The sequence below is a fragment of the Rutilus rutilus genome (assembly GCF_951802725.1).
Source record: "Rutilus rutilus genome assembly, chromosome: 21".
Classification (NCBI taxonomy): domain Eukaryota; kingdom Metazoa; phylum Chordata; class Actinopteri; order Cypriniformes; family Leuciscidae; genus Rutilus; species Rutilus rutilus.
The window spans coordinates 30,622,533-30,650,443 of record NC_140226.1 but is presented as its reverse complement, the minus strand read 5'-3'; the positions used below and the strand labels follow the sequence as shown (position 1 = coordinate 30,650,443).

Sequence of the window (27,911 nt, the reverse complement as noted above, 5' to 3'; positions counted from 1 at the left end):
TGACATTAAATAATTTATTTCCCTTTCTTGATTATACATGCTTTTGTATAAATTGGGGAAGTGACCTGTACAGCTATGTACAAGAAATATCACCACTTAAAGAAAAAAAGTACAATAAATATTATCAAGTGTTTGGATTATGAAGCTAAAATTAGCTGTCATTTATCAATTTTGTGACATACCAAACTAGCATTTACTCACACAACAGCAATGATGTCAGGGAGATAATAAAATAAAAAACCTGTCAAACTAAGATACTGATATTCATGAAGAACAGAGATTTCAAATTCTTGTCTATTTGACAGTTTCTACAATAAGGTAAACTATATAGAGAACGTGTCTATCTAGAGAAAGGTTCATTTCATAAGACTTCTTTTGACGCGGATGCTTAGGGAATGTCACTCAAGCAGACGCTGTCTCGACAGCTTCATTCAAAACGAAAAACAGAAGAGTGTGTAATTTTCTGGGATCACTTAAATACAAAGTGCAAAGTGGTAAATAATAACTGCAAAACATTCCACATGTTTGAAGACTAGTTTCTAACACGGTATCTGTAAAGAGAAACACTACACCATATTGTGTTACTTAAGCCATAGAAATCAACGTGGTGCAAATAAGAGTCACTCTCTTCCATCTAAATAGTTAAAAGTGTGGTTAGGTAAGTGATAATTATTGTTTTAGGAATAAAAAGGAGGATGCTACCAGGTGGATCCTTTTTGCCCTTTTGATAGTTTACAATACCTTGAGTATCTTCATGTTTAGATCTTGAATCTCACAAAAAATCGTCAAGAAATGGCAGTCTCACCCCAAATTCAAAAGAATAAAATGAAAAATATAGACATTTTGCAAAAAAACAAACAAAACTATTTTAGGACACAGATATTATTTTCAGAAAATTAGGCACAATACTTTAATTCTCGATTCTTTATGTGAAAAAGACAGCTGTGAAGTATACATTATAACAGTATTTGTAACTTATGATTTATTTTTTAACGTAACGAATCCTTCCTTTTCTCCTTCAAATTACAGTAATAAAAATGTGTGGATATTAAAATAATAAAAAATTTTAAAAAGAAATGGCCCTGAAATAGTCTTCATTGTCTTTATGCAGAATGCTACTTTTTTCTTTTGATTTTGGGGTGAAATATGACCCTGATTTTTCGTCGTCATGACGTAACCAACAGAAGCCATATTTTAAATTACTTGCAGTTGTAGTAGACGTGTTTAAAATTGAATGACGTGAAAACCCATGGCACAGAAATCTTGTTCCCCACAAGTCACTACACCATCTCATTCATAAAACAGATGAACATATGATATTAATAAACTATGACATGAAGGCACTACAAGGACGTTTGATAGGGGGCTGAGAAGCGACAAATCTAGTTAGATCTACTCCAGCGGGAGCTGTGCGTCTCCAGTTCTGCGGCTCGATGGCTCCACTTACATTAAATGTCAAGCACAAATGCTGTTGAGAATAAAGCTCCAGTCTTCCTCTGATACTTAATTTGGGGATTAGACTTGTGCTACACAGCCTCTAGTTGTCTGTCGCCCAGACCGTTTTTTAAAAACGCATAAGCAGCAAAAAAGAAAAACTGGTCTTATATGATCTTTACAGGCATTAACACACCAATACATCAAAGCCAGTACACACATTCTAGGCTGATAGGCCAGTATGAATATCAGCAGAACAGAGCTCAGTCTTCACCCAAGCGCCATTTCTGGGACTCTTCCTGACGTGCATCTGGGTGGATCTGGTTCCTCATGCCTCCCAGCACATTGGACGTTGCTTCTGTGGCAACGATTAGAGGTTTAACAACAGCTGGAGGAAGCTGGCGCAGGACTCCGCCCACAGCGCCCGTCATGCCCCTCTGCTCATGCTCACGGGTCGCGGTGTCGTAAATGGTCAGGGCTGTGTCGGTAATGCCCTGCAAACACACAGTGCGTAGGAACGGTTTATATCAACTTTAGGGGTATAACACAATATATCGCAATACAAAAATGCAACAATATGTATTGTGTATCGTTCACCCAAAATAAAATTTCTGTGTGAGGAAAAAATGCGAGTTTTCAGAGTTTTAGTGTTAGTACTACATTATATGTAGTAGTTTAATGTTGAATATAATGTATAATAATGCAATAGGGGAATATTTGTGGGTCCTGATAATGCCAGATGTCTTATGTTACCAGTAAAAAGTGGACTACATTATTTTAAATACATCAAGTCAGTGACAGAGATAAAGCATATTCGTCTAAAACAATTCTGTATTTTCAGCTTCAGAATCATGAATATTTTTCTTCTGGTGTCACTATTGTCCTGTGCATTGTGTTACCAGCACCAAGACTATTCATTTACACCCACAATGTAATATCAAATGTATTATTTTCAAATCAACAGTACATTTTTTTGTTAACTTTTTACCAAATGTCTTGGAGAAATGACAATAATATCATATCGTGAGTTCAGTATCGTGATATGTATCGGATCGTTACACCCTTAATAAATATACCAGTATTTACCTCATGTCAGCCACTCTTAAAGGGACAGTTCACGCAAAAATGAATGTTCTGTAGTCATTTACTCACATTGATGCTTCAAAAAGTCATCCATTTGAATCGAGCCGTTTACTCCACGTCTTCTAAAAAAGGACACTTTATCGGATGGACAGATTTAATTTAGGCTTTTTATTCACATTATACACAAACCTCATTGGTTCTCACACGTAAAGCAAGCATGTCTGAGATTTTGTTCACCATATTTGTTCTCAATGAATATGCGTTGATCTATGTTATATGTGAATAAAAAAACTAGATTAAATCTGTTCATCATATAAAGCGACTGAAGCTTTAAAGGTTTGGTGAAATGGACTTTCAATGGAGGGACAGAAATCAGAAATCTCTCAGGTTTCATTAAAAGTATCTTGATTTATGTTTTAAAGACATGTGGATGAGTACATGATGACAGCATTTTCAATTTTGGGTTAAATATGAACTCAAGATGAAGTGGCAATAACAACCAATGTATTTCCATTTCAGAGGGCTATTCTTAAAAACGCTGATGAATTGTGCAATTGGGAATGTGCATTAAGAAAATCAATCATCTCTGATTTCATATTAGCTAGCTAGGATTAAGTGTAAATGGGCAAAAATGTATATTATGAGCCAAATAAGGGCACAGAGTGCTCATACCTCTTTTACCACGCTGTATGCCTTGGCCACCCCCTCTCTGAGGTCCACTGGCTGATGGGCCAGACAGTAATGCGAGTACCGTTTAATCTTTTTGCATTCTTTCTCATCTGGCACTGGAGACACCATGTCATAAGCCGTTTCAGCAGCCGCCTACACAGAACAGATCACAAGTCATTTATATATACGTATAAGTGGAGCGAATTAAGTTTAATGTGATCAGTATGATTAATACATCTATGTTGAAAACATTCACACACCGTCACAGTCGCCCCAAAAAGTCACACACTAAAAAGAAGTAACACAAATCAGAGTTTACCTGTATTGTTCGCACCATCCGATTGGTGAGCTCCAGAGCGGCCATTGCGGTGGATGTCCCGAAGGAAGCGGTGCCCCGCTGGAAGCCACGCACTATTCTTCCATCCTTACGGTACTGCTCAATGGGCAGCCAAACTAGATCCCTAAAACCCTGAACTATAGGTCAAACAAAGAGGAAACACTGCTTAACACTGAGAACCTCTCATTAGACAACTTTATTTACATAGTTAGAGACATCAATATCAATATTTAGTCGATAGTACTTGCAGATGGAATAGTGCATGTGTGAATGTGTTGTGCTAACCTAGCTGCACCAAGGAATGAATGGGTCCCACGCCTCCCAGAAGCCCCGGCAACTGGTTCTTCTTTATGTCATTCAGCCACTCATTAATGGCATATGAAAAGAGTTTGTCAACACCCAATAATCTAAAAAAAAAAAAAAAAAAGTAATCTTAAATAGGCTCAAATAGATTTGTGAGGTAATATTATAATTCGTTTTTCTTACCCTTGTCTGTAACACAGGCGTCGTAATTTAAGCTCTGAGCAGTTCAGTTGTGTCAGCCCAATCACAATACCAGCAAATGTGCCCTGTAGAGTAAGACACAAGCATTATATCATACATTACAATTTTCTCATAGTTTATTTACTAAGAACAAATGAAATATACAAGCTTGTTTTGTAGCAAAATATTGTTACTTGACCCAGTGCTTTATATTTAGATGAAAACACCATTTATTACAAAAAACAGTGCAGATCAGGGATCGAGCGAGTTATTAACTTAATTTTTCTTTAGGTTCTGATAACCAAGTAGTTTGACTGATTAGGGGGGCAGTTTAAACAACACCATTTTCAACTTTTTATGCATTTTGGTCGTTTGTTTACACAACAACGGCATTTTGGGGGCCTGAAAACGCAAACATTTAAACTATATTGTCAACATCTCCATGTGACAAAAGCGCGAATTTGTGAAAACGGTGACGTCATGCACATGACGTGTTCAGTCTATACACGAGTAGTGTTTCTTTACAAAGTGACATCGCCAACTACCGCCAACAAATACATGGAAAAAATGTCAAATGTATTTATATCACATTATTTTTATAATTAATAAATAAGTCATTTTCACCGATCTAAGTGAACGTGGGTCGTTTTGACAATGTTGTCGTCTGTACGTGAAAAAAGCACACACAAAAAAAATAATTTTCATTCTTTAGTACATCACTGTCGTGGTAACGTACCCTTTAGTCAACAAAACGTATTTTTGTATGAATCAATCATTGCATGTATATATTGTCACTGTGCTCGTTACAATTCACAAATAAAAAAAATACATGGAAAAAAATGTCAAATGTATTTATATCACATTATTTTAATAATTAATCAATTCAGAATGAAATATGATGTTCACCAAAAGATTAAGACAATTTGTTGACATTTGGATTTTATAGATAGCTCACCTGCTCCATGGCCATGTGTTTTCCATGGTAGTCTAATCGAATTGGCACCTCTGAAGTGAATCGGAACTCTCTGGAAAACGACATAAGCAAAATATATTCTGGTTTGTAGTTATTGATTAACTCATACCTGAACAACTTGTTTAATGATTTTGGGGGTGAATGTTTAATGTAGATGAACACAGTGTTGTAGATCAGGGGTGTCCAATCCTTCTTCTGGAGGGAGTTTATTTCTAGCCCTAATTAAACACATCTGAAGCAAAGCTAAATTCTAGAGGACAGTAGCCCTCCCGGAGTAGGATTGGACACCCCTGTTGTAGGTGGTTATGAATACTGCTTCCTCTCACACACCTGAAGAATATGGGCTGGTCAGTGAAAGATGTGGAGGCAGTGTCTGTCTCAGCAGTGCTGTCTTGGCTGCAGGTGCGGACGAGGCTTGGACTGGCACGGCTTTGTGTTGGCACTGAGATGATGGGCGCAGGGTCTTGAGCCGCCGCACCGTTGTACTTGGAAAAACTGCAGGAAACTTCAGGGCCAGACGGCTTCTTCATCGACACACAGAATGCTACAATACAAATCAATAAATAGTCACATAGATGAATCAATTGCTTGCAGAGCAGAATAGATGTCGCAAGATCTAGAGAGCTGCCTTAATGTTTACTTTTTTTAAATACAAATACAAGTAGAACGTCCTGGGTAGTAATTAAAGTTATCACGATGTGGCGTGAATGCAGCATAGACATGTTTTTGACATGAGTGAGCCTACATTGGCAAAAAAAATTGTCTAGATAGGCAGCTCAATCACAGGATTTGGAACAGAGTTAATGTTTATATTTTGCATATTGATTGTTACCTTCCGTCTCTGGTGGGGAAAACATTTCAACGTCTGCTGCCAGACTGGTGAAGAAGTTCTTCAGGAAGAACAACGCATCCTGTACAACAACAAAAAAAGTGACGAAAATGAGAGGGATCACTGACATTTAAGGTGTGTTCACAGTTGTAGTTCAGTTCGCTTGGTTCATTTGGTCCGGACCCCCAAAAAATGTATTTAGTCCTGGTCCGCTTGCCGTTCAAATTGGCATTTTACCAACAAACTTAAGAGCATTGAAGATACTGAACCTAAACCTAAAGCAGGGATATGTTCACCACCTGATTGATCGGCTTTCATCACAGATTTTTCGCGACGGAACTTACCAAACATCCAAAACAATGCTGTGTTCTGGGCTAAATGCTCTCATTGAATGTGTGTAGCCTACGTATAATGGTATTTTGACCAGCTGAGAACTCGTGAAGAGCTTATAAAATGTGTAAAGGAGTGAAAACAGCGTCAGGAACACACACAAATGAAGATCTGCTGTGAGGAGACGCAGTTCTGATGCCTGTACTGAACTGTGTTGGCCAACATCACGACTATGATGAGAAAAAACAGGCATGATTGAGCAGTCTGTCCTTTCTAGGGTCACATCTTGTGACATCATGGGCTGTTTTTGGTTCCTTTACATGTCTTTGGTATGGTTCGAATGAAATTTGAACGCGACATGGACCAGAGTTCGTTTGGAAGCGGACCAAGACCCATCTTTCAGGGTTCAGATGGCAGCATTCACAATTATTTAAATTAACAGCAGGAACAGAGCAATCGCACCAGGGTTTGTTTTAATCCAACCGAACATGCCAAGTGTGAACACACTCTTAGTCACCAGTCTGAACTACACTGTTAAAAAATATGATTTGAGGAGAGTTGATGAACAGTTTTATTCTGTACCTGATCAATGTTCAGACGGAGGGGCATTAGTGACACACGTAGACAGCACTCCTGAGGTCCCTGTCCAGCTTCCGGACACACGTGTAGGGCTCTGATGGTCAACTGATATACACAGACAGCACATGCTCAGACCATATCATTTGATATTTTAGAAACATATTAGATCATTATCTGTCTGTGTGTATTTGATTGTACCATGTTGGAGTGAGCTTTCCTGGGCATCTCTTTACTGGAGTACAGGTAGAGGAACTTGTTCATCATGGAAGAGGCCAGTCTGTCTCGTATCTCCAGATCCTGCACTGAGAACACCTGTCTGGACACCGGCTGCTCCGTCAAAACGCCTGCCTCTGGAGCCATCTGCGGATACACCTCATGCTGGAACCGCACCTAATATAAGACATGAAGAATCAGAGTATTATTAGATGGTTTAATACTGGTTATACCACAGGAATGTCGAATGCTCGATTCTGATTGGTTGACGAACGTTCTAACTAAAGGTGTGCAATTATTTTCCAGTAAACGCACAGCTATGAAGTAGTTCCAGGTCTGTTCACCACTTTACAGTTCCATATCACGTCGCCAAATTATTTAAGCCTACAACAGTAAAAGAACCATCATCCGCAAAGACACTGAGCAAGCAAACAAATATAACAAACAACAGAATAAAATTAACTAATTTATATGTTTTTCCCAGTAAATTACCTTTTATTTTCTATTGAAAGCTTTCTTTCTCCCTCTACATCCACACTCACTGGCATACTGTACAAACACACACTTGCACTCAGATGGAAAGTTGCACATTCACAGAAACTTTTTGTCAGCGCTGCCCATCGACTGACTTCATAAAGTAGCTACATGACATATCTCAGTAGTAAGGTGGGAACGCCTCTGTTTTTAAAGCAGTTAAACTTAACTAAAACAAATATAAAACTACAAAAAAAAATTTCGTAAACTGAAATAAAATACCAAATATTCAGTTAGATGCCAAGGCAACAATTAAAAATGTTCATTCAGTTTAAGTTGAAGTACTAAAATTACTAACTAAAATAAATACAAATATTTATAAAATTTTTTAAACAAAAACTACTAAAAATGACAGGCACATAAAATTACTAAAATTTAAACTGAAAATATAAAAAAGCAAAGTCAAACCATTAATAAAAAAAATATAATAATATATGAATAATACTAAAATAACAGTGATATATTGGCAGATTGGCAGACAGATGATAAAAATTATAAAATGTTTTATTTTCATATATTAATTAGCATTATATTCATGGTCATATATTAAGCAGGCAGATGATTAAAATGCTCAAGTGTTTCTCTGACCTTACTGAGCTGAATCTCCATCAGAACATCATGGTTTCTGCCCCATCCTCCTCCAGCACGAGAGCCTCTTCTCACCTGTCTTACAGGAGTCTGTGACGGAGAACTGTGAGGAGTGCACCTACACACAAACATGCTCTCTGAATACACACTTATAACACATGCAGATTTTATATGAAGCATGATTTTGAATCAAGAGTGGCCCAACTCCAAAAATGTACCCTTGACTGCGAGCTGGTGATGAGGACAGTGCGCCACCGCCGAAGTCCTTTCCTCCATAGAGATGCCACACGACAGAGATCTCTTTGACCAGGTATCTGATTTCCGGCACAGGGAAATGAAGCGGCCCCCTATTCAAAGTGCTGCCCTCCAGGGGGACACCGAAATGTTCTTCCTTCACCAGGATAGGTTCAGAGGTTAGCTTCTTTACCACAGGCTCCTCATCCCGTTCCTGACAGACAGACAAAACACTTTGATCAAGTAATGCACACACGAATTAAGATCTCTATTTTAAAGAACAGTTCACCCAAAAATGTGGATAACATCTTGAAACTCAGTCAGTTCTTCACGCAAAGCTATTTCAATGCTTCTCTGCCTGAAATATGTATGAAATGAAGATCTCACCTCTATTCTGGAGCCCGGCGTGTCAAGGATGCAGAAGTCATCGGAGTCGTGGAGCACAGGGGGGGCAGGAGGAGAGATGAGGGGCGAGTGCAGGGTTGGGTACGTGGGGCTCGGGTCCTGCCCCAGGTTTCCACTCTCATCAGGGAAAAGGAAGAGATCAGAACGGGGTGGCTCATGATCATGTGAATGGTCTTCATTGATACCTACACAAAAGACAGACAGATTCAATGCGAGCCATGTTATTTTAGTATTTATTAATACTTTGAATATACAGTGCGAGAGATCCGCTCATCGCTGCACAAACATGTCTACTGTGTGTTGCAATTTTTTGTGTGTGGTTTTTCTTTAGGAAACTTGTAGCAATGGAGTCATCTGAAGGTTTTAGATGCAGTCACTGTTCTCCACCAGAGCTGATCCCGTCAGTTTTGTGCTCTACGCTCGGAGTGACGCGACTCAAACGCTCCACTTAGATATAACCGCTGCCGTCAGTTAATGAAGATTTGACGGATGAACTCGAGGCTCGATTGGACATATTAAAAGTGAGAAGAGTTTTCAGTTATATGGACATCACCATACTTTGGTCAATATGGTTACTAGTAAGAGAATACGGGCTTCACTCCTGTTGCACGTTCATTTGAGAGGCTTCTGTAAATTGCTGTTTAAATGGGACATTTCGAGACTCACACCTGTAAATGCGGTTGTCGATCCCAAGAACTGAGTGTGAACCTGATTCACTGGCATGTAATTCCAAAGATAAAAATTCCCTGATTAAAATATAACCCGGTCTATCTATGATACGACTTTCTTTTTCAGCTGACGTTACTCACGTTACTGACGTTAAACACATGGCTCCATTCTGCTACATAACGGACACTTTTACCAATCCAACCAATTACTGATTGATATTATCAAACATTTTTATCACTGAATATCCAGTTGCACTCAGAAATAAGTTTGATTATATATTAGTAATGTATGGTTTTAAAATAAGGAAAAATTTGGAAAAGCCATTCACCACAGAAAATAAAGAAAAGCAGAGTAGAGTCTGACCGTTCTGTTGCAGCATATGGCCCTGCAGGCTGTCTGTCTCTTCCATAGCATCACTCATCAGATCCTGAAGAATCTGCTGCTCCGCTTCAGGAAGTAGAGGTGCCGGAGCTGGTGGGCGGCTCACTGCTTCAGTCTGGAGAACATTAAACATGTTCATCATGACAAATAGCTCAAATAAGCTAACTACTACTCATCATCTTTAAAAAAAAAAATGTATAAGGTTGTCTGATAATAATTACTTTGATAGTTTGATTTTAAATATTAAGCATGATGGAATGTGTCATTGTCGACATGTTAAGTCAGATTTTCAATTGAACAGACCTTCACCCTTTGTTTAGTGCTTCTGCGTTTGGCCTCCATTCCAGAAGGGGGCAGCAGATCTCCGTAGCTGGCTATGTACTGAATAAGGTTCATGAGAGCGGCACAGGAGTCTGAACAGGTGCGGATGTGAATAACATCACTTGAGCAACGCAGCTCAAACCTCGGCTCCGTCTACAGAGACATAATTGACACGAGATAAAGTCATTGGAACATTCTGCATTAGAGGGTAGACAACTCTTTGTTTTAACGGAGGACTCACCATTTTGCCATCTGCTCCTGGTTTGACTGCAGTGATCCTCAGTTCCAGGGTCCCCATATCAACCACCTGCACATAGTCTGAAGACATACAAATAAGAAAATTAAGCCAGAGCGCTTTGTCGACATATTCTGAAACCGCACAAACGAGTATAACTCCTCACCTCGTGCCAGATTAACAGACACAGCGTTGACTTTGTCAGACAGAAACAATACAGCTTCATCTAAAATTATTCTATAAGGGAAGAAATCATAAGCGATTAGAAAAAAAGCAACTAGGAAACGTTCAGTTATAGACTGTATAGTTATTTTACCTTAAACTGGAGGAAGAGTGATCTAAAGACACACTGCTGGAGATGCTAAAGGTCTCCACCGTCAGCAGAGATCTCACGGGTAAATACAAAGGTCTAGAGAGAGAAAACTGCTGCTTAGATCCAAATGCTCTTTTAATAGAAAAGCACAATAAATACATTCTGTGCAGATTATGAGGATTGAATCCTGATCCTCATTTGTTTGCTTGAATGAAATGCAATTAAATTCATCCATTGTAAGCGTCCAAACAGTTTTGGGAGGCACCGTTTTCCCTTTAAATACTCGATAGATGTATTGGAAAAGATAGTGCTAGAATCTAGCTAGACGTATCACCTATAATCCAGGGAGCAGCTCCATAGATGCAGGTGGAGGGTGGACACAGATGAAGGGGGCGTGTAGCCAAGCACCGGCTCATCTGACACATTTAAAAAGTCGACTATCTACAGTGGAAAGATAACCAATAAGGTTTGGCACAGATTAATTAATGACAGTCCTAGTCAGAAATTAATCAGATTGTTATTGAGTCAACAACTCATTCATCACTAGAACGTTTTAAGATGCAATCCACAATTCCAAAGCCCATAGGCGCTTTTGTTTCAGGTGATTTTGCATTATTATTATATTATTATTACCTGGTCATACCAGCCCAGACTTGAAGGCACCACTCTGTGCTCCAGCGTGACTCCCCTCATGCCAATGGCTATGAGAAACTCCTGAACATACAGAAAGACATGCAGACAGATCCAGTTACACATTTAAAAACACAAATAGCTCAGAAAAGTTAAGACTTTTTAAAAAGTTCTCACCAAGGCTGCATTTATTTGATAAAAAAAATATAGCAAAAACAGTATTATTATGAAATAATATAAAAATTATAAATAACTTTTCTATTTATTCCTGTGATGTCAAAGCTGAATTTTCAGCAGTTGTTACTAAAGTCATCAGTGTCACATGATCCTTCAGAAATCATTCTAATATGCTGATTTGATCCTCAGGAAACATTTATTACTATTAACAATATTGAAAACAGTTGTGCTGCTCAATATTTTTACAGGATTCTTTGATGAATAGAAAGTTCTTTATTTATTTGAAATAGGATTTTTTTTCATAACAATGTAAGAAAAAGTCTTTAGTGTCAGTATTGGTCAATTTAATACGTCCTGAACAAAACTATTCATTTCTTTAAAAAAAATTTTTTTAAAAATCATACTGACCCCAAACTTTTAAACAGTAATTTGTGTTGAAATTTTAAACAGCATTTGTCTAATCCAGTTATGTGTTACCTTGACATTGCGCTCAGTGTTGTGGGAGGAAATTTTAACAGCGACAGACAGCATGCTGTGGGGCTCCAGACTGAGCCCTTCTGACGGAGACGCCCTCTCTGAGGCCGATTCAGTCGCATACATAACAGGCTCCAGCCAATGAGGACGCGTCCTGCAGGGCAGATTAACACTCCACTCCGGGGCATCCCCGTCCACCGTGCCTGACCAATTAGATACACAATGATGAAGAAAAAAATTCATCATACATACTTATTAATCCTAAATATGAGATATTTTAATGAGATAAATAAATATTATCATACAAATAAGCCGCACTAAAATGCAATTAAATAGAAACATATATTTCTGTTTACACAAAAAACGATAATGTACCAGAAATCTCTATAGACCACCATTATATAACTTAACTGAAAAATAACAGGTAAAAGAATGCAAACGACTTTTGTTGTTTACCGTGGTGATAGAGGCAGGCCTGAGACGTGTGGAAGCAGACATAATGCTGGTCTTTGTAGCCTTCGTGCTGCGTCACGCCAAACAATGTCCCGTTTTTCACCTCCATCCAGAATTCACCGTGTTTTTTTTGTAACACACTATTATCATCCTGCTGGAAGCATTGGCATATATTACATAAAGCCATGACTATATAATGAGTCAATATTAAAGCACGATCTTCACAATGTTGTTGTAATACCTTTAGGTGTGTTTGCAGAGCCAGCAGGCCGTGGTTAACAGACAGGACGATGGAAAAGAGGCTCTGAGAGTTCTTAGGCTGGATCTTACTCCTCTTCTTCCTTCTGTTCCTATAGCCCAGTTCAGCGGGGGTGTAATACTGCAGGATCTCTTCCTCAGAACCACTCTCTTCCTCTTCACACACATAATGGGGAAAACATCCAGAACAAAAAGACCAACAGACACATGATGTCAGATGAAATTATTACCTGAAAACAGCATCTTTCCAAGAATAAGTGCTGGAAATAGTACCAAAAAGCATGAAAATGCTTTTTCTAGTCTGACATTAAATATTCAAGTGAGCAGAAGGGGAAATGATCTTTACCCTCAGGGCCAGTAGATCTAAACTGACTGAAGCTGTCTTTACTGTACGTGTTGATGAGTTGACTGGCTACAGACAGACCCACACCATACGGGATGTTCTCCACTGTCTCGACTGGAGATGGAGCGGTGGGTTCCCATAGCAGCAGGTCGTTATTAATCCTGGTAGAAAAAAAAAGAAAAAAAAGAGCACATGGTAGCTGGAACTCACGAGAAGTTTGAGGATGTAGATTTAAAAGACAAAGCTGTGATTTTCTTCATGCATTAATAATAATTACCTGTTGTGTAGTTTCTCATAAAAGTCATTATTGGGCAAAGAGAGCTGCACGTTAGGGAAAAACAGCTCAAGAATGTAGCGGGAGTTGCTCATGGTTTTATCTTGGAATTCCGTCATCTCCAGCACGTCTCCTGGGATGACCATCTGCATGAGGTGTCAAGTTATTATACATTATTAATAATAACAGATAATTACTAATTATTTTTAGTCTATGTGGGCAGTTGATCCATAATGGGTGCATGCATTTTTCTTAACACCGGGCAAAAATTGCTTTTATATTTATTTACATTATATTATATTTATAAATAATTTGCCAAAAAGAAAAATAATTAGAAATTCAAATATCAATCAATTTAGTTTATAATTTAAAACCTAATTTCAGAGAATAAAAATCTCCATACCTCCTCATTCTCATACATGACACGTCGTGAGGAGAAAGGGGATGGCTCGGGTTTGCCAAAATCACACACGTCCTTCAAGGAGTGGGCGGCTCCTTCTTCCTCCTCTTCCTCCTGTGAGTGACCGTCTGCTTCCTCCTCCTCTTCCTCAGCTGTTACACGCTCTAAGATGGAGCGCACAGCCTTGGGGTTCACCTTCAAAACCACTCTGAATGGGTATGGAGCAGAAAATATTTTAGTTTCTGTATCTGGATGAATTTTATCAGTAAAGATACACATAATGACTATAAACAAAACAGTATACACAGAGCACAGCCTACCTGGGCCAGTCGAATTTGCCACAGTCGGACGATGTCATGTCCTCCTCCATGGTGTTAGCTACTCGTAAGAACCTGGCTGCAGGGTGATCTTTGTCTTTTTGAAATGACCCTAGAGTAACAAAAAACACATTGTGTGATTAAATGTGTAAAAAAAAACACCAATCTAATATTCTTTGAATATTATGTTATGAGGTTTTGTATTGCATTATCATATCTCCAATTTCTTTTATACTCTAAGAAATGTAAAATTCTTTTTTTTTTTTTATCTCCCATTGATTTACATTGTTAGATTGTGCACAAATCTAGCCAGCAGAGATGACAATTGTAATACAGGCATATTATATTACCATTTATTAATATTTAAAAAATTACTCTTTGAATTGTTTCTGTGCCCTCTTGATCTTTTTATACTAAATTGGTATTTTCTTCCTGGCAAGTCTAGCAGACATAAAATATGGTTTATTCTTTTAAAAAAAGAAGAAGTGAAGCATGTCTATAAAAAGTATCTCTGTATCCTGTATGTGGGGGACGACTGTAGAGGAACATTTGAATTCATTCCTCATTTCCTCATCCATTGATTACTTTCAGAATTCACTCAAAATGCAAAGCTGCAAGATTATTTTTATGGCATGATCAGGATGAATCTGTTTGTAAATTAGTACCGCTGAGCTCTTTGAAAGTGAGCTCCATCTTGTTCTGCTCTGATGAGTTTCCTCCAGTGAACTCCGTCTTGAGCTCCAGATCCTCCAGCTCCAGCTGAAGCAGCTCTTTCTGCAGGGACTTCTTAAACCAGGGGCCCCTTTCCTGATCCGAGCGCAGGTCTGGGATTGGAAACCGTACCACTAGTACCAATAGAGGTGCATTTATTGACACAGACACGTGGCAGTGCGCTGGGGTGCGACTATCATCCAGGAAGACCTCTGCGAAGGCTTTGTGCTTGTGAGGAAAACACACAACCACAATAAGATGCAAAGTGATATAAAAGTAAAAGAGAGTAAATTAAGTAGAGGGAGATAGTTGCTAATGTTTCTCACCAGACTGACATGTTTATTGTAGGAGGTGTACATGTGAGATGCCATCATCTCCGTTGTAACCAGTTTCTGAGGCTGGAGTAGGGAGTTGAGCCTGTCCACAATGCTGACGTCACACTCTGAGCGCACTTTACCCAGCTCCACCTGCAATTCTGCCTTACGGGGTACAGTACTCAGGCGTACCTGCCCGCCCTGGTAATAAAAAAAAAAAAAAAGTGGGACCATGTTTACTGTCTGCAAGTGACTAGATTTGTGATTAATTTGAAGTATAAAGAGTAAAAAAAAACATCAAACAATTGATGTAAATAATAAAATATCATATAGATGGACTAGTCAAGGACATAATCGTGTGGTCATTTACTTAAGTATGAAGAAATACTCTATCAGCTCCAATCAACACGTCTAAAGAAGTTGTTGCAATATTTCAGGCAGTTACCTGCGGGCCTCTGCGTTCTGTTAGTTTGTAGTGTAAATGTAGGCATGTAGGAGGGGGAGACTCACTACTGGCTGGGAGGTCAAACGTAAGAAGCTAATGTTTTGACACAGAAGAAAAAAAATCATTATTATTATATAAAATAACTATTCTGTGCACATACAATATTTGTTAACAGACAAAAAAAATACCTCTGTGTAATGGGCTCCACTCTTTGTAGTGTGGCTGTCAGTAGAGTACAGGCATTCCAAAACCTCCATCTGGCTCAGAGAGAGATCCGTGTTCAGCGTACGCACACTGGAGCCTTGGCAGTGCTCGTATGTCACCTTTAATCCCTGACCAATGAATCTGAAGATGGAGAAAAATGCATTTAAAATTTTCTTTTATCTTCAGTGGCACCTTAAAACACATACTCTCTAAAACATAAGCAAAGGTTAAGTACGGAGTTCCACAAGGCTCTGTCTTGGGTCCTTTCTTGTTATCTTTATACATGTTTATTTCAGGATACATGACTTTATCTTTTGCTTTGATTGTTATGGTGATGACCCACAGATATAAATTTCCTCTAGACCCGTTAAAAATTTCAGTTTTCCCAGTCAATGGAGTGCATTGATGACATTAAAGACTGAATGCAAAGTTATCGCTGTCCCACCTCATCTTTTTTGTAAACTCACATGCAATGTCAGCCATCCAAGATTATCCAATTATTGATAATTGCAAGAAGGCTGATAACAAAATAATAAGCAACTATTCTTATAGTATTCTAAAGGGGTTGGGATATTGCCATCCACCAAAGCTGTATTTAAAAAAAAGCTCTAATAAACAAAATGTGAAGTTCAACTAAACAGATAGATTTGAACAACATTTTTAATTCTATGTTCATTTGTCAAATACATTATTACTCAACATATAATAAAAACAAAAAGTGAAAGCTTACCTGAGATGATCATGTGGACAGGCTTCATCAAAGATGGTTCGTGATTGGAGGAAACCACCAGCAGGGAGTTGATTTACAGTCAGAATACGGAAAAACTCAGAAGCCATTGGTGCAAGATGGCTGCGGGAGGAGTTTGGAGGTGGGAGGGGGTCGATATGGAGGACAGACAGGCAGAGATTGCCCACTGTCAGCCTGAGAACCAGCTCAGGCCTGGACTCATCACAGTGGCCTTTAGATGGATGAGCTAGAGATCACACATAGGGTATATAACTGATTAAAGATAGTCATAAGGGTTAACAATTAACATAAATCATAAAGGCGATGATGGGACTCACATGTCTGCCGTAGCAACTTGTGGGTAAGCTGAGAATCTCTGGAAAGTTGTGGTGTCTCATTTGTCTGTTTCTCCTTTTGTCTAGGGACATCCATGTACTCATCCCACACCGTCTAGGGAATGTGTCAATAAATGTTTTACATTTGCAACATCTTAAAGTATGTAAGATTTTTGAGAATTGACATTCTCTAAATCCAGTTTATTGTTCATTGACTGCTATTAGTATGACATTCATGGGTTTATCTCTCATAAAAAGTGTTAACACTGAGCCCCCAGGCACCATCTAAACATTAAGAGCAGATCCGTCAATCTCTTTCCAGCTCAACCAACTCAACCAAGTGGGGCATGGCTATTATAGCAGGCTGAGCCAGAGGGGGTTCGCCGATGTGGGACCATGGATGACGCATTACATGGGAAAAGACATACAGCTTTGGGTACAGGAGTGAAAGCCAAAATTTGTTGCATTTAGGCTAGACCTTCAAATATTAGACAGGTCATGATCACATCAAAGTGACAATGTACGCTTTAATACAACATCATCATTTGCCTGTTCCGAAAGACATATGTTCCAGTTTATATGTTTTACTTTGACATGTCTAGTGAAGACAGCCAAAAAATGCACTCAGTGCAGATGCTTTGGATGGGATTATTATAAGTGAGATGCTCATGTTCTCTTAGAGTTAGCCTACTTAAATGCTTACTCAAGACCCATTGCAACACAGCTAAAGTATTCCTAATATGTATTTGTGATATTTGAGATGTGGGATGCGTGACACACGAAAGGGGTGTTTGCAAAATATGCTGTATTTTTGTAATTCCGGTAGGTGCCACTAGTGTCACAGAATGAATGACACAATCTATCATTTAATGAATGAACGGTGGCACAATCTATCATTTAATACTATTTATGCATCACTGAGTTCAAAAGTCAAAACTCACAGTTACATTTCCCGATGGCGAATCCCCCAGGGAGGCAGAGTAGTTGCTATTTACAGACAAATCTAGATCCACCGTGGGTGGATCCCCAAGAGGAGGCAGAGATGATAGGCTGTGTGACATGTCCATATCAGCCATGGAGAAAAAGACATCCTCTGTCGGACCAATAAGAATGAGATTAATTAAATATGTAGTTAGAGATATATAGACATTCTGCAAAAGCAGAAGAACTAAGAAGTTCTAGATGTACTAAGAAGTAAAAGATGTGATGTGCTAAACTAACCTCTGCTGGACACCGTTCTGGTGGTCTGGCTTTCAAACAGGTCCTGGTCAGTGGCACCTGTTATGGTGTCTTTCTTCAGGCAGCGGTTGAGCTCCATGTGGAGGCGATACTCATCCTCCTGCTGCATTGGCCGACTTTTCCTGTCCTTTCCTATTGCAGACCACTCCTGCCCAGCTGTATTCCAATAAGAAAAGTCATTCACATTCAGCAGAAACCATTTATCACTCACTTTATTCAAAGAGGGACACATATGGTCGAATCATGAATAAAAAATGATTTTAAAAAAAGTGTCACCTGAGCTGGAGAAGACCCCAAACATGTCCAGTAAGAGGTGGACTTGTTGTGGTGAGAGCAGCATGATTAGAGAATCAAACTGTCCGTCAATATGCAACTGTGAAAAGACCAGCCATTAAATCTTACTATCAAAAAAATGTATTATGCCTTTATTTTGACTTCTCTGTCCATTCAGAAATACACTTAAGACAGCTAAAAATGTATCAATGTAAATTAATTAGATAATAAAACATCACACACCAAGTGGTATTTATTTAAATAAATACCACTTGATGGACACAAAAAGAAGTGTGTTATGCTTTTCATTTTAAACAACATTTCTATTGTTTTATAATTTAGACAAAAAGCATTTGAATACTTTTTAGTTGTTCACTCATTCACTCAAGGAATGATCACTGCGACAAAGGAAGCTAATCTGTGCAATACCTTTATAACCAGCTAGCATTCAAATTAGTGTACATTAACTGTACGTTATACTGCATGTACCCACCTTAGCTCCTGGCATAGCCTCATTTTGCTTCAGAACCACGGACAGCTCCAGTTTCCCACTAAGGCAGCACACCTGCACTGGCTCGAATGGTGTACTGGAAGACACGGGCTCTGGGAACTGAGGGTGAGGCTCACAGATGATTTTTGGATTCCAACTTGGTGAAAGTTTGGGTTCAGTATCCTTAAATGTATAAAGAACATTTGTCTTAGAGGGCTTTGGAATTGTACTGGTAAATAGTTACAAAAAAACTCACTTGAAGTAACTGTACTTAGGGTTAAGGGTTAATAGGGTTAAGTTAGGCTTAGGTTGCACCACAACTTGGGTATAGATGACTGTTTTATTACAGCAGAACAGATAAACTCACTGTTTGAGTGGGCGATGATTTGGGGCCGGCACGTGCCGACTCTGAAAACTCATCCCAGAACACAGAGGCTCCGTCCAGAGTGAGGTTTTTATGTGCAAATGTAGTAGGCTGATGGATATTGACACTGGAGCCCTCCTCCACGCTCTCATCACAGTAAACCATTCTAAATATCACAAAATGTACAGACAGCATGGCGATGATTCATATGTAAACATATCTTGTTGTATTGAAAATATTTAGTTACAGCTCTAGAACTTACTTATTGATTCGGAGTTCGAGGGCAATGCCAGTTTTAGAATTTTCAGGAATGTGTTCCATCCGCAGGACGGTGTCCACAAAAGTGACCTTGACTCTTCTCAACACTAACAGAGAGAACAGAGAAAGGTTCCGTCATTGAGAGGGAATCAGACTCAATATTTGAGCTCTATACAAAACAAATACGATTTTATGGTCTACGGGAAGAGGCATACCCGTCTCAATAGTCTCGGCAAACTTTTCCAGACCCTCCAGAGGTTGGAAGCTCTCTCCCTGGTCATCAGTGAGTCTTTGGCTTAGACACTCTTTGGCCAGCTGCATACTGCTGGTCATGAAGCTGGACCAGCACATGGGCTCCATGCCGGATGCTGAAAAAGATTTACAATGGGCATACACAACATTAAAGTAGTCATGAAATGGAAATTCACTTCACAATTCATTCATGCATATGTTTCATTTAAAATTAATTGACCTCATACTTTTTAAAATCAAAATAATTGGATCTTCCAGGGAAATGACTCTCATAATGTACCGGACTAATCTAATAATTGTGTCTGTATAAATGCCCCTTTCCTCCAATCGCCTGCGAGCTTGGATTCAGATCTGCTTCCATCTAATCAACAACCATGGGATTGAACCAAGTCCCTACCCAAGAGTTTGTTTTTTCAATAATGTTTCACTCAGACAATACATCTAAATACAAAACAAATGATCTGTCTCTTACATCAACTTTATATTAAAGATGGACTTGAGAGAGAAAAATCATTATAGAAAAAGATAGTTTAATAAAACACTTTTTGTATTAAAACTACTAGAATAAAAGATCATTAGACAGAAATAGTATACAATATAAAAAAATATTAAATTAGAAACGATTAAATTAGTGCTGGGCAACGATTAATCGCACACAAAATAAAAGTTTGTGTTTATATAATATATATGTGTGTGTACTGTGTATAATTATTTTGGATAAACAAATACACGCATATGCATGTATAAATTTTGCATGTATATACTGAAATATTTGCATGTATATACTGTATATATTTATACATAATTTATATTATATATATAAATACTTTATACATAAATAACAAATTTTTCTTAAATATATACATGCAGGTGTGTGTATTTATATATACAAAATAATTAAACACAGTACACACACATATATTATATAAACACAAACTTTTATTTAGGATGCAATTAGTCGCGATTAATCATTGCCCAGCCCTACATTAAACACAAAATATTAGAGTGGGAAGATTTCACAAATAAGAATAAACTTTACAAAACAGAATTGTAGAATGCATAGCATTGCAATCAAAGCATTTGTCAAGATTATCATCTTAAGAGAAAGCGATTTGAGAGATGTTTCCTACCCATTCGAGGTCTTGGCCTGAACACCATCTCCAAACCCCTCACTTCCAGAGCACAGTTGTCCTGGAGCAGTGAGGCCCATGGCACAGTGAGACAAATGGCCTGGATGAAGCCCTCACTCACCTCAAATGGTGCATCCACAGACTCCAGGATCTCATTCAGGGACTGAAGAAGCACGAGACATGAAAGTCACAGAAGGTAAACTGCGGATAAACATCCTTTTTGATCGTTTTTAGGGGGATAGGTATAAAATATTACTATGTAAACCAGTTTTATCTGGCAATGGAATGTTCCCTTGATGCTAGACTCAGATAAGATATAGCAAATTTCAGAAGTTCAATCGTGTTCAACTTATCTCCTCATGTCTATTCTATATTTTTAGCTATTTTCATGGCTAAAACATTGTATGGCAAACTATCAGGTTTTTAAAAAAATCTATTTTTGCTAAAAACTCTAAAACAAACGATCGGGCCAGTGCTGCATCATCATGAAAGTTGATCACTTGCATGTGTTTTAAGCCTTGCCAATTTAAATATTAAAGCGCAAGAAGACACGAAAGGGAACTCAATTCTGTACATTTGAAGCACGCCCAAAAAGCAGAGTCTGAGAGCACACGAATACTGAGTTCTTTCATGTCTTCTTGTGCATGGATGGAAAATTTCACACAAACATTATGACAAAATTCCCATCTTTGCAAGTATCCTATATCCAGTATTAATATAATGGATCTGCGCATTGTCTTAAAGTGACAGCAGCCTAATATTCCAGCTGCTTTTTAATGTTAATCAAACAACAAAAGACTTAAAGGATCGCCGGCGTGACCTTTCAACGTGATGACGTAGTTCCCTGTCCGTTTGTTGATCAGCTCAATCTGAACTATTGAAGGTAAAAAGTCTATAAATTCTCTTTTTTGTTGTTGAAAATGACCTATCGTTTCGCTAGATAACAACCTCTTCTTCAGCTGTGATCGCGTACAGCCCGTTTAAACACTTAAAAGACTTTTGAAACTGCATTGATTTGGACTTAAAAACGATGGCAACCAATGAAGTCCATTGTTAGAAGAAAAATCCAGAAATGTTTTCCTCAAAAAACATAATTTCTCTCCCACTGAGGAAAGAAAGACATGGATATCTTGGATGGGATTGGGGTGAGTAAATTATTAGGAAATTTTCATTTTGGGGTGAACTAATCCTTTAATGCAATAAAATATTGCACTGCTCTTGACTGAACAACTTTTGTAACTTTAAATAAGGATTCATCTACAGGGTGGGCCATTTATATGTTGTCCATTGTTCTTGCATTCCATGTAAAAAGTCTGGCGAGTAAAATAAAAACAATTACTAGACAATGGCGACTCGCGCTTCAGTGTGTCCGTAGAGGGTTTTGGAAATTATATTTGGTTTATTATCTTTGTTAAAAATGTCTTACAAAGTGTTTCTCACAAGGTTAAAAACAGCACAATCTAATAAAACACGCTTCAATGATAAATGATTTTTACAAAAATAATATGTTGCTGGATATTTTTCTAATATTAAAAACTTGAGTGTCATCCTGGAAAGGCCTATTCGGCCACAGGTATAAACAATCTGGTCCCAAAACTACTTCTCCCAACATTGAGGCTGATTTCATGGAGTTTGTTCTGTATGGAATCAAATAGGGGTAAACAGCACAGAAGTAGAAAACGTACCCATTTGTCGAGCGGCACTTGAGCGAGCGAGCCCGTGCCTTGATAGAGGTCCAGACTAAGCTGGTCCAAACTGAGCTTCTCCTGGAGGAAATTTCCCAGATATCGATGCAGCAGGTACCTGCAGGCCCGCTTCTTAATGGACTCAGAAAATGGCCAAGGCATCTTGACCAGCTCTTGGCTTCAGTGTGTACTGAAACACATCAGGACATCCAAAGTGTTAAATGCCACAGACTTAAGAGCGTTTTACTGTAGTGTGTGAACTGCAGTGGATAGTGTGGTTTGGTGGGTGGCGTAGTTTGTATTAAGCTGGAACAGTTAAACATAACATGCTAAAAGACAGACAGTATATAAAATAAATAATACGCTCACACAAGCCAGTCTAAAAACATTCTCATGGAATTGATAAGAAGTTATCTTCATTCTCGGCGACTCTGACATTGCTTTGCTGAAAACACACACCCACACAATTATTCAGTGAAGGGTTGTTGATGTCAGTGATTCAGTATAAATACATGTTCTGATTCTAGATGACTAATGAAGACCTTCAGATGATGTGGCTGTCTGAACAAATTACAACTGTAGAACTAGTAATTCAATACACTGATGCAAAGGACTGTTAAAGCCTGGGATTCCTAGAAGACCTATCAATTCACAGGCATTTAGCTACTCAAAGCCTTCAGAACAACATCAGAAAATGTGGTGATGATGATGATGAGCTCATTTTAAATGACTTGCGGTTATATGTATTTGTCTGGCATGCCTGGCGTTGCTGTCTGACCCCATATATCCACATATACAGTATAGTGACCACCAGTGCTTGCGCAATAAAGGTTGGTGAGTTTGTTTTTTTTGCAGCTAACAATGCCAAATCACGGAGACACACTGCACAACAGCAAAAACCGTTTGTTCGTATGTACAGTGGTCATTCAAAATAAGACTGTCAGAGAAAAATAACTCACCTGTATTATAAAATAGCTGATTAACCGTTGTTCCTTGGCTTAGGGTGAACTAGCATGCTGGCTAAACACAATCCTTTATACCTTCATTCAACTTTGTCTCTTCGGCTGATGCATCGCTCGTTAATATTATCTATATTCAACTGGAGATGGCAGTCTTCAGGCGCATTATAAGTCAGGTCGTGAGAGAGCAGCATCTCTGTTTGTCTGCTTATAAGGCTAAGATGGTGTTTACAAACACGCTCGTGACTGCGCACTCTCGCGCGCCTCTCCATGCGCGCGATGTGTTCACGAGCATCCGCGCCGCGCATCCACTGCGCAGATCACGCGCTCAGCTACAGGAGTGTTATTGTTTTCGGATTGGAATAGTAAAAGCACTTTATTTTTGGCGGTAAGGTAAGTAGGCTCAAATTAAATGGTGTAATGGATTTAGTTATTGATCTGATATCAAGGGTTGTAAGTCATATCTTTGTCTATTTCTTTAAATATGTTCTAATCCGTTACCCTGTATTAACATAGTACTAACTGACACTACGCAGCACGTATTATTTTTCTGAATCGGGCCAAAATTCTACAATTTATTCGCCACTGTTGATAATGTTTAACTTCATCATGGCTGATTACCGTACATTTTTTAACATTTTACATCCTAAATTCATTTTAATAACTAACTTTTTTTCGCTGGCGAGGGATTAAGCATTCAAAGCGAAGTTTAGGAATTAATGTGAATAATGGGATCTGATGACTTAAGTTCAATTTCATGCATGTACAATCCAGTAAATTTCCATTGATGAATTTCAGTAGGAACACTTGTGGAAATGCAAGTGACGTCACTACTGGAATACACTTAATTATAAGATAACGAAAAACAGTCAAATTTAAGAAAAATAACACAATTAATAAATGCATATATGACATATGATCAAATGTAATAAAGTAAATTAAATGTATTCAGTTATTTGAACTATAACCATGCTTTGATGTTATTTGTGGAAAATAAAGAATTCTCTAGAAGCCCCTCCGCCCCCAAAGCTCGCGCATCCACCCGCACAGTTTGTTGTTATGTAAGGAATTTAGCGGTTAGCATTGCATTATCATTTACACCCAAACAGCTCAATTATAGATTTAGATATTTTACTATATTTTCATACATGTGTTTATTAAAATATCGCAGATACTGTAATGTTAGTCGAGGCGGATACGCAGAAGCTGCTCTGCGCAACTGCTGCGCATAATTGACACACATGAATCCAAGCCGGCATGAGCCGGAAGTATTCTGACGAACCACCCCAGGAGGAGGTTAGTAACTCATAAAATTATGTTAATAAATAAACTTAAACCGCTTCAGACCTTATAATATAACAAATGAACTTGTTATGTATGCCACGATACCATTATTCTGTTAATATAACCCGGAATTGGCGTCATATGGAACTTTAACGCTACAAGAGCCTCGATTTGCATCATGTTGTTAGCTAACACTTCATATTTTTTAGATTGTCTTTATGCAAGTTACATCATACATAACACCAATGATTCGCATTAAAATGTTAATTCCACACACTAAAAACAAAAACAAATGTTACTCTTACTAAGAGTAAAACGCACTTTGAGGAATGTGAGGCGTTAGCCAGTAGCATGACTGTACAGTGCTCGCGCCCCCTCAAGACCAGGTGACGTCAGATGTTTATGAACATGCAGGTTGTCTGATAGTCCATCCGCGGTTGTGTTTAGGGGATGGAGGTGGATTGTACGCCCGAGGAGCTGTGTAAGTGCTCGTATGAGGAGCGCTGTGTGGAGCTGGGAGAGGTGAAGGACATGAGGCTGGAGGCGGAGGCGGTGGTCAACGACGTGCTCTTCGCGGTCACAGACATGCACGTCTCTCGCAGTCTCACCAGCGGACTAGATGTGGCCTATATAAACGTGGAAATCAGAGAGGGAACCCGATATTGCCTAGAGCTCACCGAGGCAGGGTTAAGGGTGAGTGATAAAGTAGCATCTGTTCCATCCAAAAACAGCATTTACTCAATAATATTGAGTGTAATATTGACAATCTGATGTTTTTCCAAAAGGCGAAGATGGGGTCCACTTTCAGTCTAGGCCTCTACTTTAAAGTCAACATGAAATAAAACGACCATTCTTGTATTGGAGTGTCTAGTATTTACACTAACTCCGCCTACTGTCTGGTTTGGGCCAGACAAAATTAGGGAAGATGCTGGATTATCATCAGTATCAAAACCAGAGTTCGCATCCGCCTTTTCCCCTTTACATATCAGATCAGAAAGGCATTTATTTTCAATAAAAATGGAAATTAAGTGTCTAATGTGTGTTTAATAATGACGTGTTTTAGGTAGGTGTAGGGAATTTTAATAAATATAACCATTTACACTCTAATGCATACTGTTTAATGTACATCAACAATAGTATCGACCGCTATTTTATAAGTATAAATAGCATCTAACCACTATTATTTACACCTATTGCAAAGAAAATACTGCTATTTTTACATAGTGTAAATATAATCTAATGCTATTTGTGCACATAACCTCTGCCTTCTTATTTTGTTAAAGTGGAATATTGCAGTATTTATTATAAATGATCTGTGCACTTCTTTTTTTTATTCATGTGCCCTTGTAATCCAACGTATGATTCCCTGGAGGTTTGTGATTTAGCGGCTCCATGTCAAACTTTCTTGATAGTTATGAACTATCCTCTGCCACTCACACACCAGACACGCGTCAAAGTAGGAGGAGCAACTTTTCTTTATTTACTGATTCGATGAGACGCACACGGGTGAGTGATGGATTCACTCAATTTCTTGTAAAAACCATCCTGTCAGGTCTAAAATATATAATAGGCTTCCCATAGTGAATCAGGGTAAGACAAAAACACGTTTTGGAAGAAGGATTGATGTATTGACTCATTTTATTATACTCTATATATAATAAACCGTATTAATTACAAGGTATTGCTACTGACTTATAAAGCCCTAAACGGCCTAGCTCCAGTCTATTTAACGGATCTTCTATCGCCCTATAATCCATCGCTCTCTTTAAGATCACTAAATTCAAGGCTTTTGGTCATACCTAGGATATCCAGATCCACCAAAGGAGGGAGAGCATTTTCACATTTGGCTCCAAAACTCTGGAATAGTCTTCCTGATACTGTTCGTTGCTCAGACTCGCTCTCCCAGTTTAAAACTAGATTAAAGACGCATCTCTTCAGCCATATTTTTAATCTTACAGTTAAATCCTGTCTCTAGTTCATAAACGCCAGAGGAGAACTGGCCCCCGACTGAGCCTGGGTTCTCACAAGGTTTTTTTTTTCTTTCTCCATTTGGTCACCTGATGGAGTTTTAGGACACCATTAGGTCACTTGATGGAGTTTTTCGGTTCCTTGCCACTGTTGCCTTTGGCTTGCTCAGTTGGGGATATTTGGGGGATATTTAATTTTATCAATCAATAAATTCCACTGGAAACAAACCTTGTTGTATTATTGTAATTTAATACTGTGAAGCTGCTTTGATACAATCTGTATTGTGAAAAGCGCTATACAAATATACTTGACTTGACATTTTGTTAATTTTGAGAAAGGAAAAAAAAAGGATACATAGTGTACCATTAAACATTGTATCAGTTGGAGATAATATCAAAATTTGTACTTTTTATAGAACTAAACGTTGCATAATCCACTCAGAATACAAAATATCAAATAAATATTGAAACAAAATATAGTACATTCATGTCTTTCTTTTCTCGATTTCTTCTGTCAGTTTTGACCGCTGCGGATCACAAAGATGAAAAGTGAGACACACGAGATGGTTAACCTGTGGAATCTTGTGTTTGTCATTTGTCAGGTGGTGGGCTACATCTTTAATCAGGTGGACGAGGGCTTGAACACCCAGTATCACGAGACTGTTTACTCACTGCTGGATTCCCTCAGCCCTGGATATAGAGAAGCGTTTGGAAATGCTCTGCTACAGAGACTGGAGAGGCTCCAACAAAATGGACAGTGAAAGGGGTTCAGTATCGCTCAGAATATCTTTGCTTGCTAACGGTTCTATCAAGTCCTGTGCCGCTCTCAGCTTCAAGCATCAGTGGTACCTTTATCAGTTTTTAGCCTGTGATATGTTTTATCAGACCTTCTTGGTGTTAATTTGACAAACTGACTTGCCTGTGATGTTTTAAAGTATTTTACTATCATTTAGAGAGGTATCATTGGAGGCAGTGCTATAACACAGTGGGCCCAGATGGATACTCCCGGGTTTTTTTTTTTTTTTACGTTTATGCAAGTGAAATAACCCTCAGAAATAGCGATGTGCTGTTTCAACGACTATGGGTAATGGTTTGAACTAAAATCTTTTATGTTAACATACAAGTGATATGACTTTGTATTAACTGGGTCCTGCAAAATGAGTTTTAGAGCTCCATACTGTACTTCCGTCAGCATGGTTCTTTAAAGTATTGTCATTAAAAACATATCAGATGCCTTACTACTTCTATTCAAATGTCTAGTTTAACCTGTCTACAGGATAGTGGTTGTCTGAAAAAAATATCCTGATACATTCACTTTCTTCTCTTGCTATTGATGAT

General features: G+C 38.4%; 2 protein-coding genes across 5 annotated transcripts; one reads left to right on the top strand and one right to left on the bottom strand.

The window, feature by feature from the left end:
• Positions 1-23,603, bottom strand: atg2b (autophagy related 2B). 3 transcript variants are annotated; one of them, XM_084394008.1, is made up of 43 exons: positions 23,323-23,603; positions 22,364-22,553; positions 20,679-20,841; positions 19,512-19,664; positions 19,301-19,403; positions 19,042-19,204; positions 18,678-18,857; positions 18,188-18,284; positions 17,894-18,067; positions 17,614-17,765; positions 16,676-16,787; positions 16,341-16,584; positions 15,595-15,751; positions 15,407-15,499; positions 14,974-15,162; positions 14,602-14,875; positions 13,940-14,048; positions 13,623-13,827; positions 13,223-13,365; positions 12,949-13,106; positions 12,586-12,758; positions 12,348-12,498; positions 11,895-12,094; positions 11,244-11,324; positions 10,945-11,051; positions 10,614-10,706; positions 10,464-10,534; positions 10,304-10,380; positions 10,045-10,215; positions 9,724-9,856; positions 8,674-8,876; positions 8,271-8,500; positions 8,053-8,170; positions 6,916-7,107; positions 6,721-6,822; positions 5,812-5,890; positions 5,310-5,523; positions 4,962-5,031; positions 4,010-4,092; positions 3,809-3,930; positions 3,506-3,660; positions 3,190-3,339; positions 1-1,928 (listed from the first exon to the last, which is right to left on the bottom strand). In XM_084394008.1, the coding sequence occupies exons 2-43, from the start codon at positions 22,523-22,525 to the stop codon at positions 1,698-1,700; spliced, it is 6,237 nt and encodes a 2,078-aa protein (XP_084250134.1). In that variant the 5' UTR covers positions 22,526-22,553; positions 23,323-23,603; the 3' UTR covers positions 1-1,697. The 3 variants fall into 3 exon arrangements, with proteins under 3 accessions (XP_084250134.1, XP_084250136.1, XP_084250135.1); XM_084394010.1 differs by having other exon boundaries at positions 10,051-10,215; XM_084394009.1 differs by having other exon boundaries at positions 12,348-12,495.
• gskip (gsk3b interacting protein) lies at positions 23,561-27,807 on the top strand. 2 transcript variants are annotated; one of them, XM_084394012.1, is made up of 3 exons: positions 23,561-23,715; positions 25,054-25,299; positions 27,176-27,807. In XM_084394012.1, exons 2-3 carry the CDS (start codon positions 25,057-25,059, stop codon positions 27,332-27,334), a joined length of 402 nt encoding a protein of 133 aa, XP_084250138.1. In that variant the 5' UTR covers positions 23,561-23,715; positions 25,054-25,056; the 3' UTR covers positions 27,335-27,807. The 2 variants fall into 2 exon arrangements, with proteins under 2 accessions (XP_084250138.1, XP_084250137.1); XM_084394011.1 differs by lacking the exon at positions 23,561-23,715 and adding an exon at positions 24,481-24,618.
• The last annotated feature ends 104 nt before the right edge of the window (positions 27,808-27,911 follow it).

Coding starts and splice junctions, on each gene's coding strand:
- atg2b (XM_084394008.1), bottom strand. CDS start 22,525: ATGCCTTGGCCATTTTCTGAGTCCATTAAGAAGCGGGCCTGCAGGTAC. Junction 10,535..10,613: donor CACTCTTCCTCCAGTTTAAG/GTAAAATAACTA, acceptor CTTCCCTTATAG/AATAATTTTAGATGAAGCTG. Junction 1,929..3,189: donor CATACAGCGTGGTAAAAGAG/GTATGAGCACTC, acceptor GTGTGTTTGCAG/GGCATTACCGACACAGCCCT.
- gskip (XM_084394011.1), top strand. CDS start 24,580: ATGAGCCGGAAGTATTCTGACGAACCACCCCAGGAGGAG. Junction 24,619..25,053: donor ACGAACCACCCCAGGAGGAG/GTTAGTAACTCA, acceptor GGTTGTGTTTAG/GGGATGGAGGTGGATTGTAC. Junction 25,300..27,175: donor TCACCGAGGCAGGGTTAAGG/GTGAGTGATAAA, acceptor GTCATTTGTCAG/GTGGTGGGCTACATCTTTAA.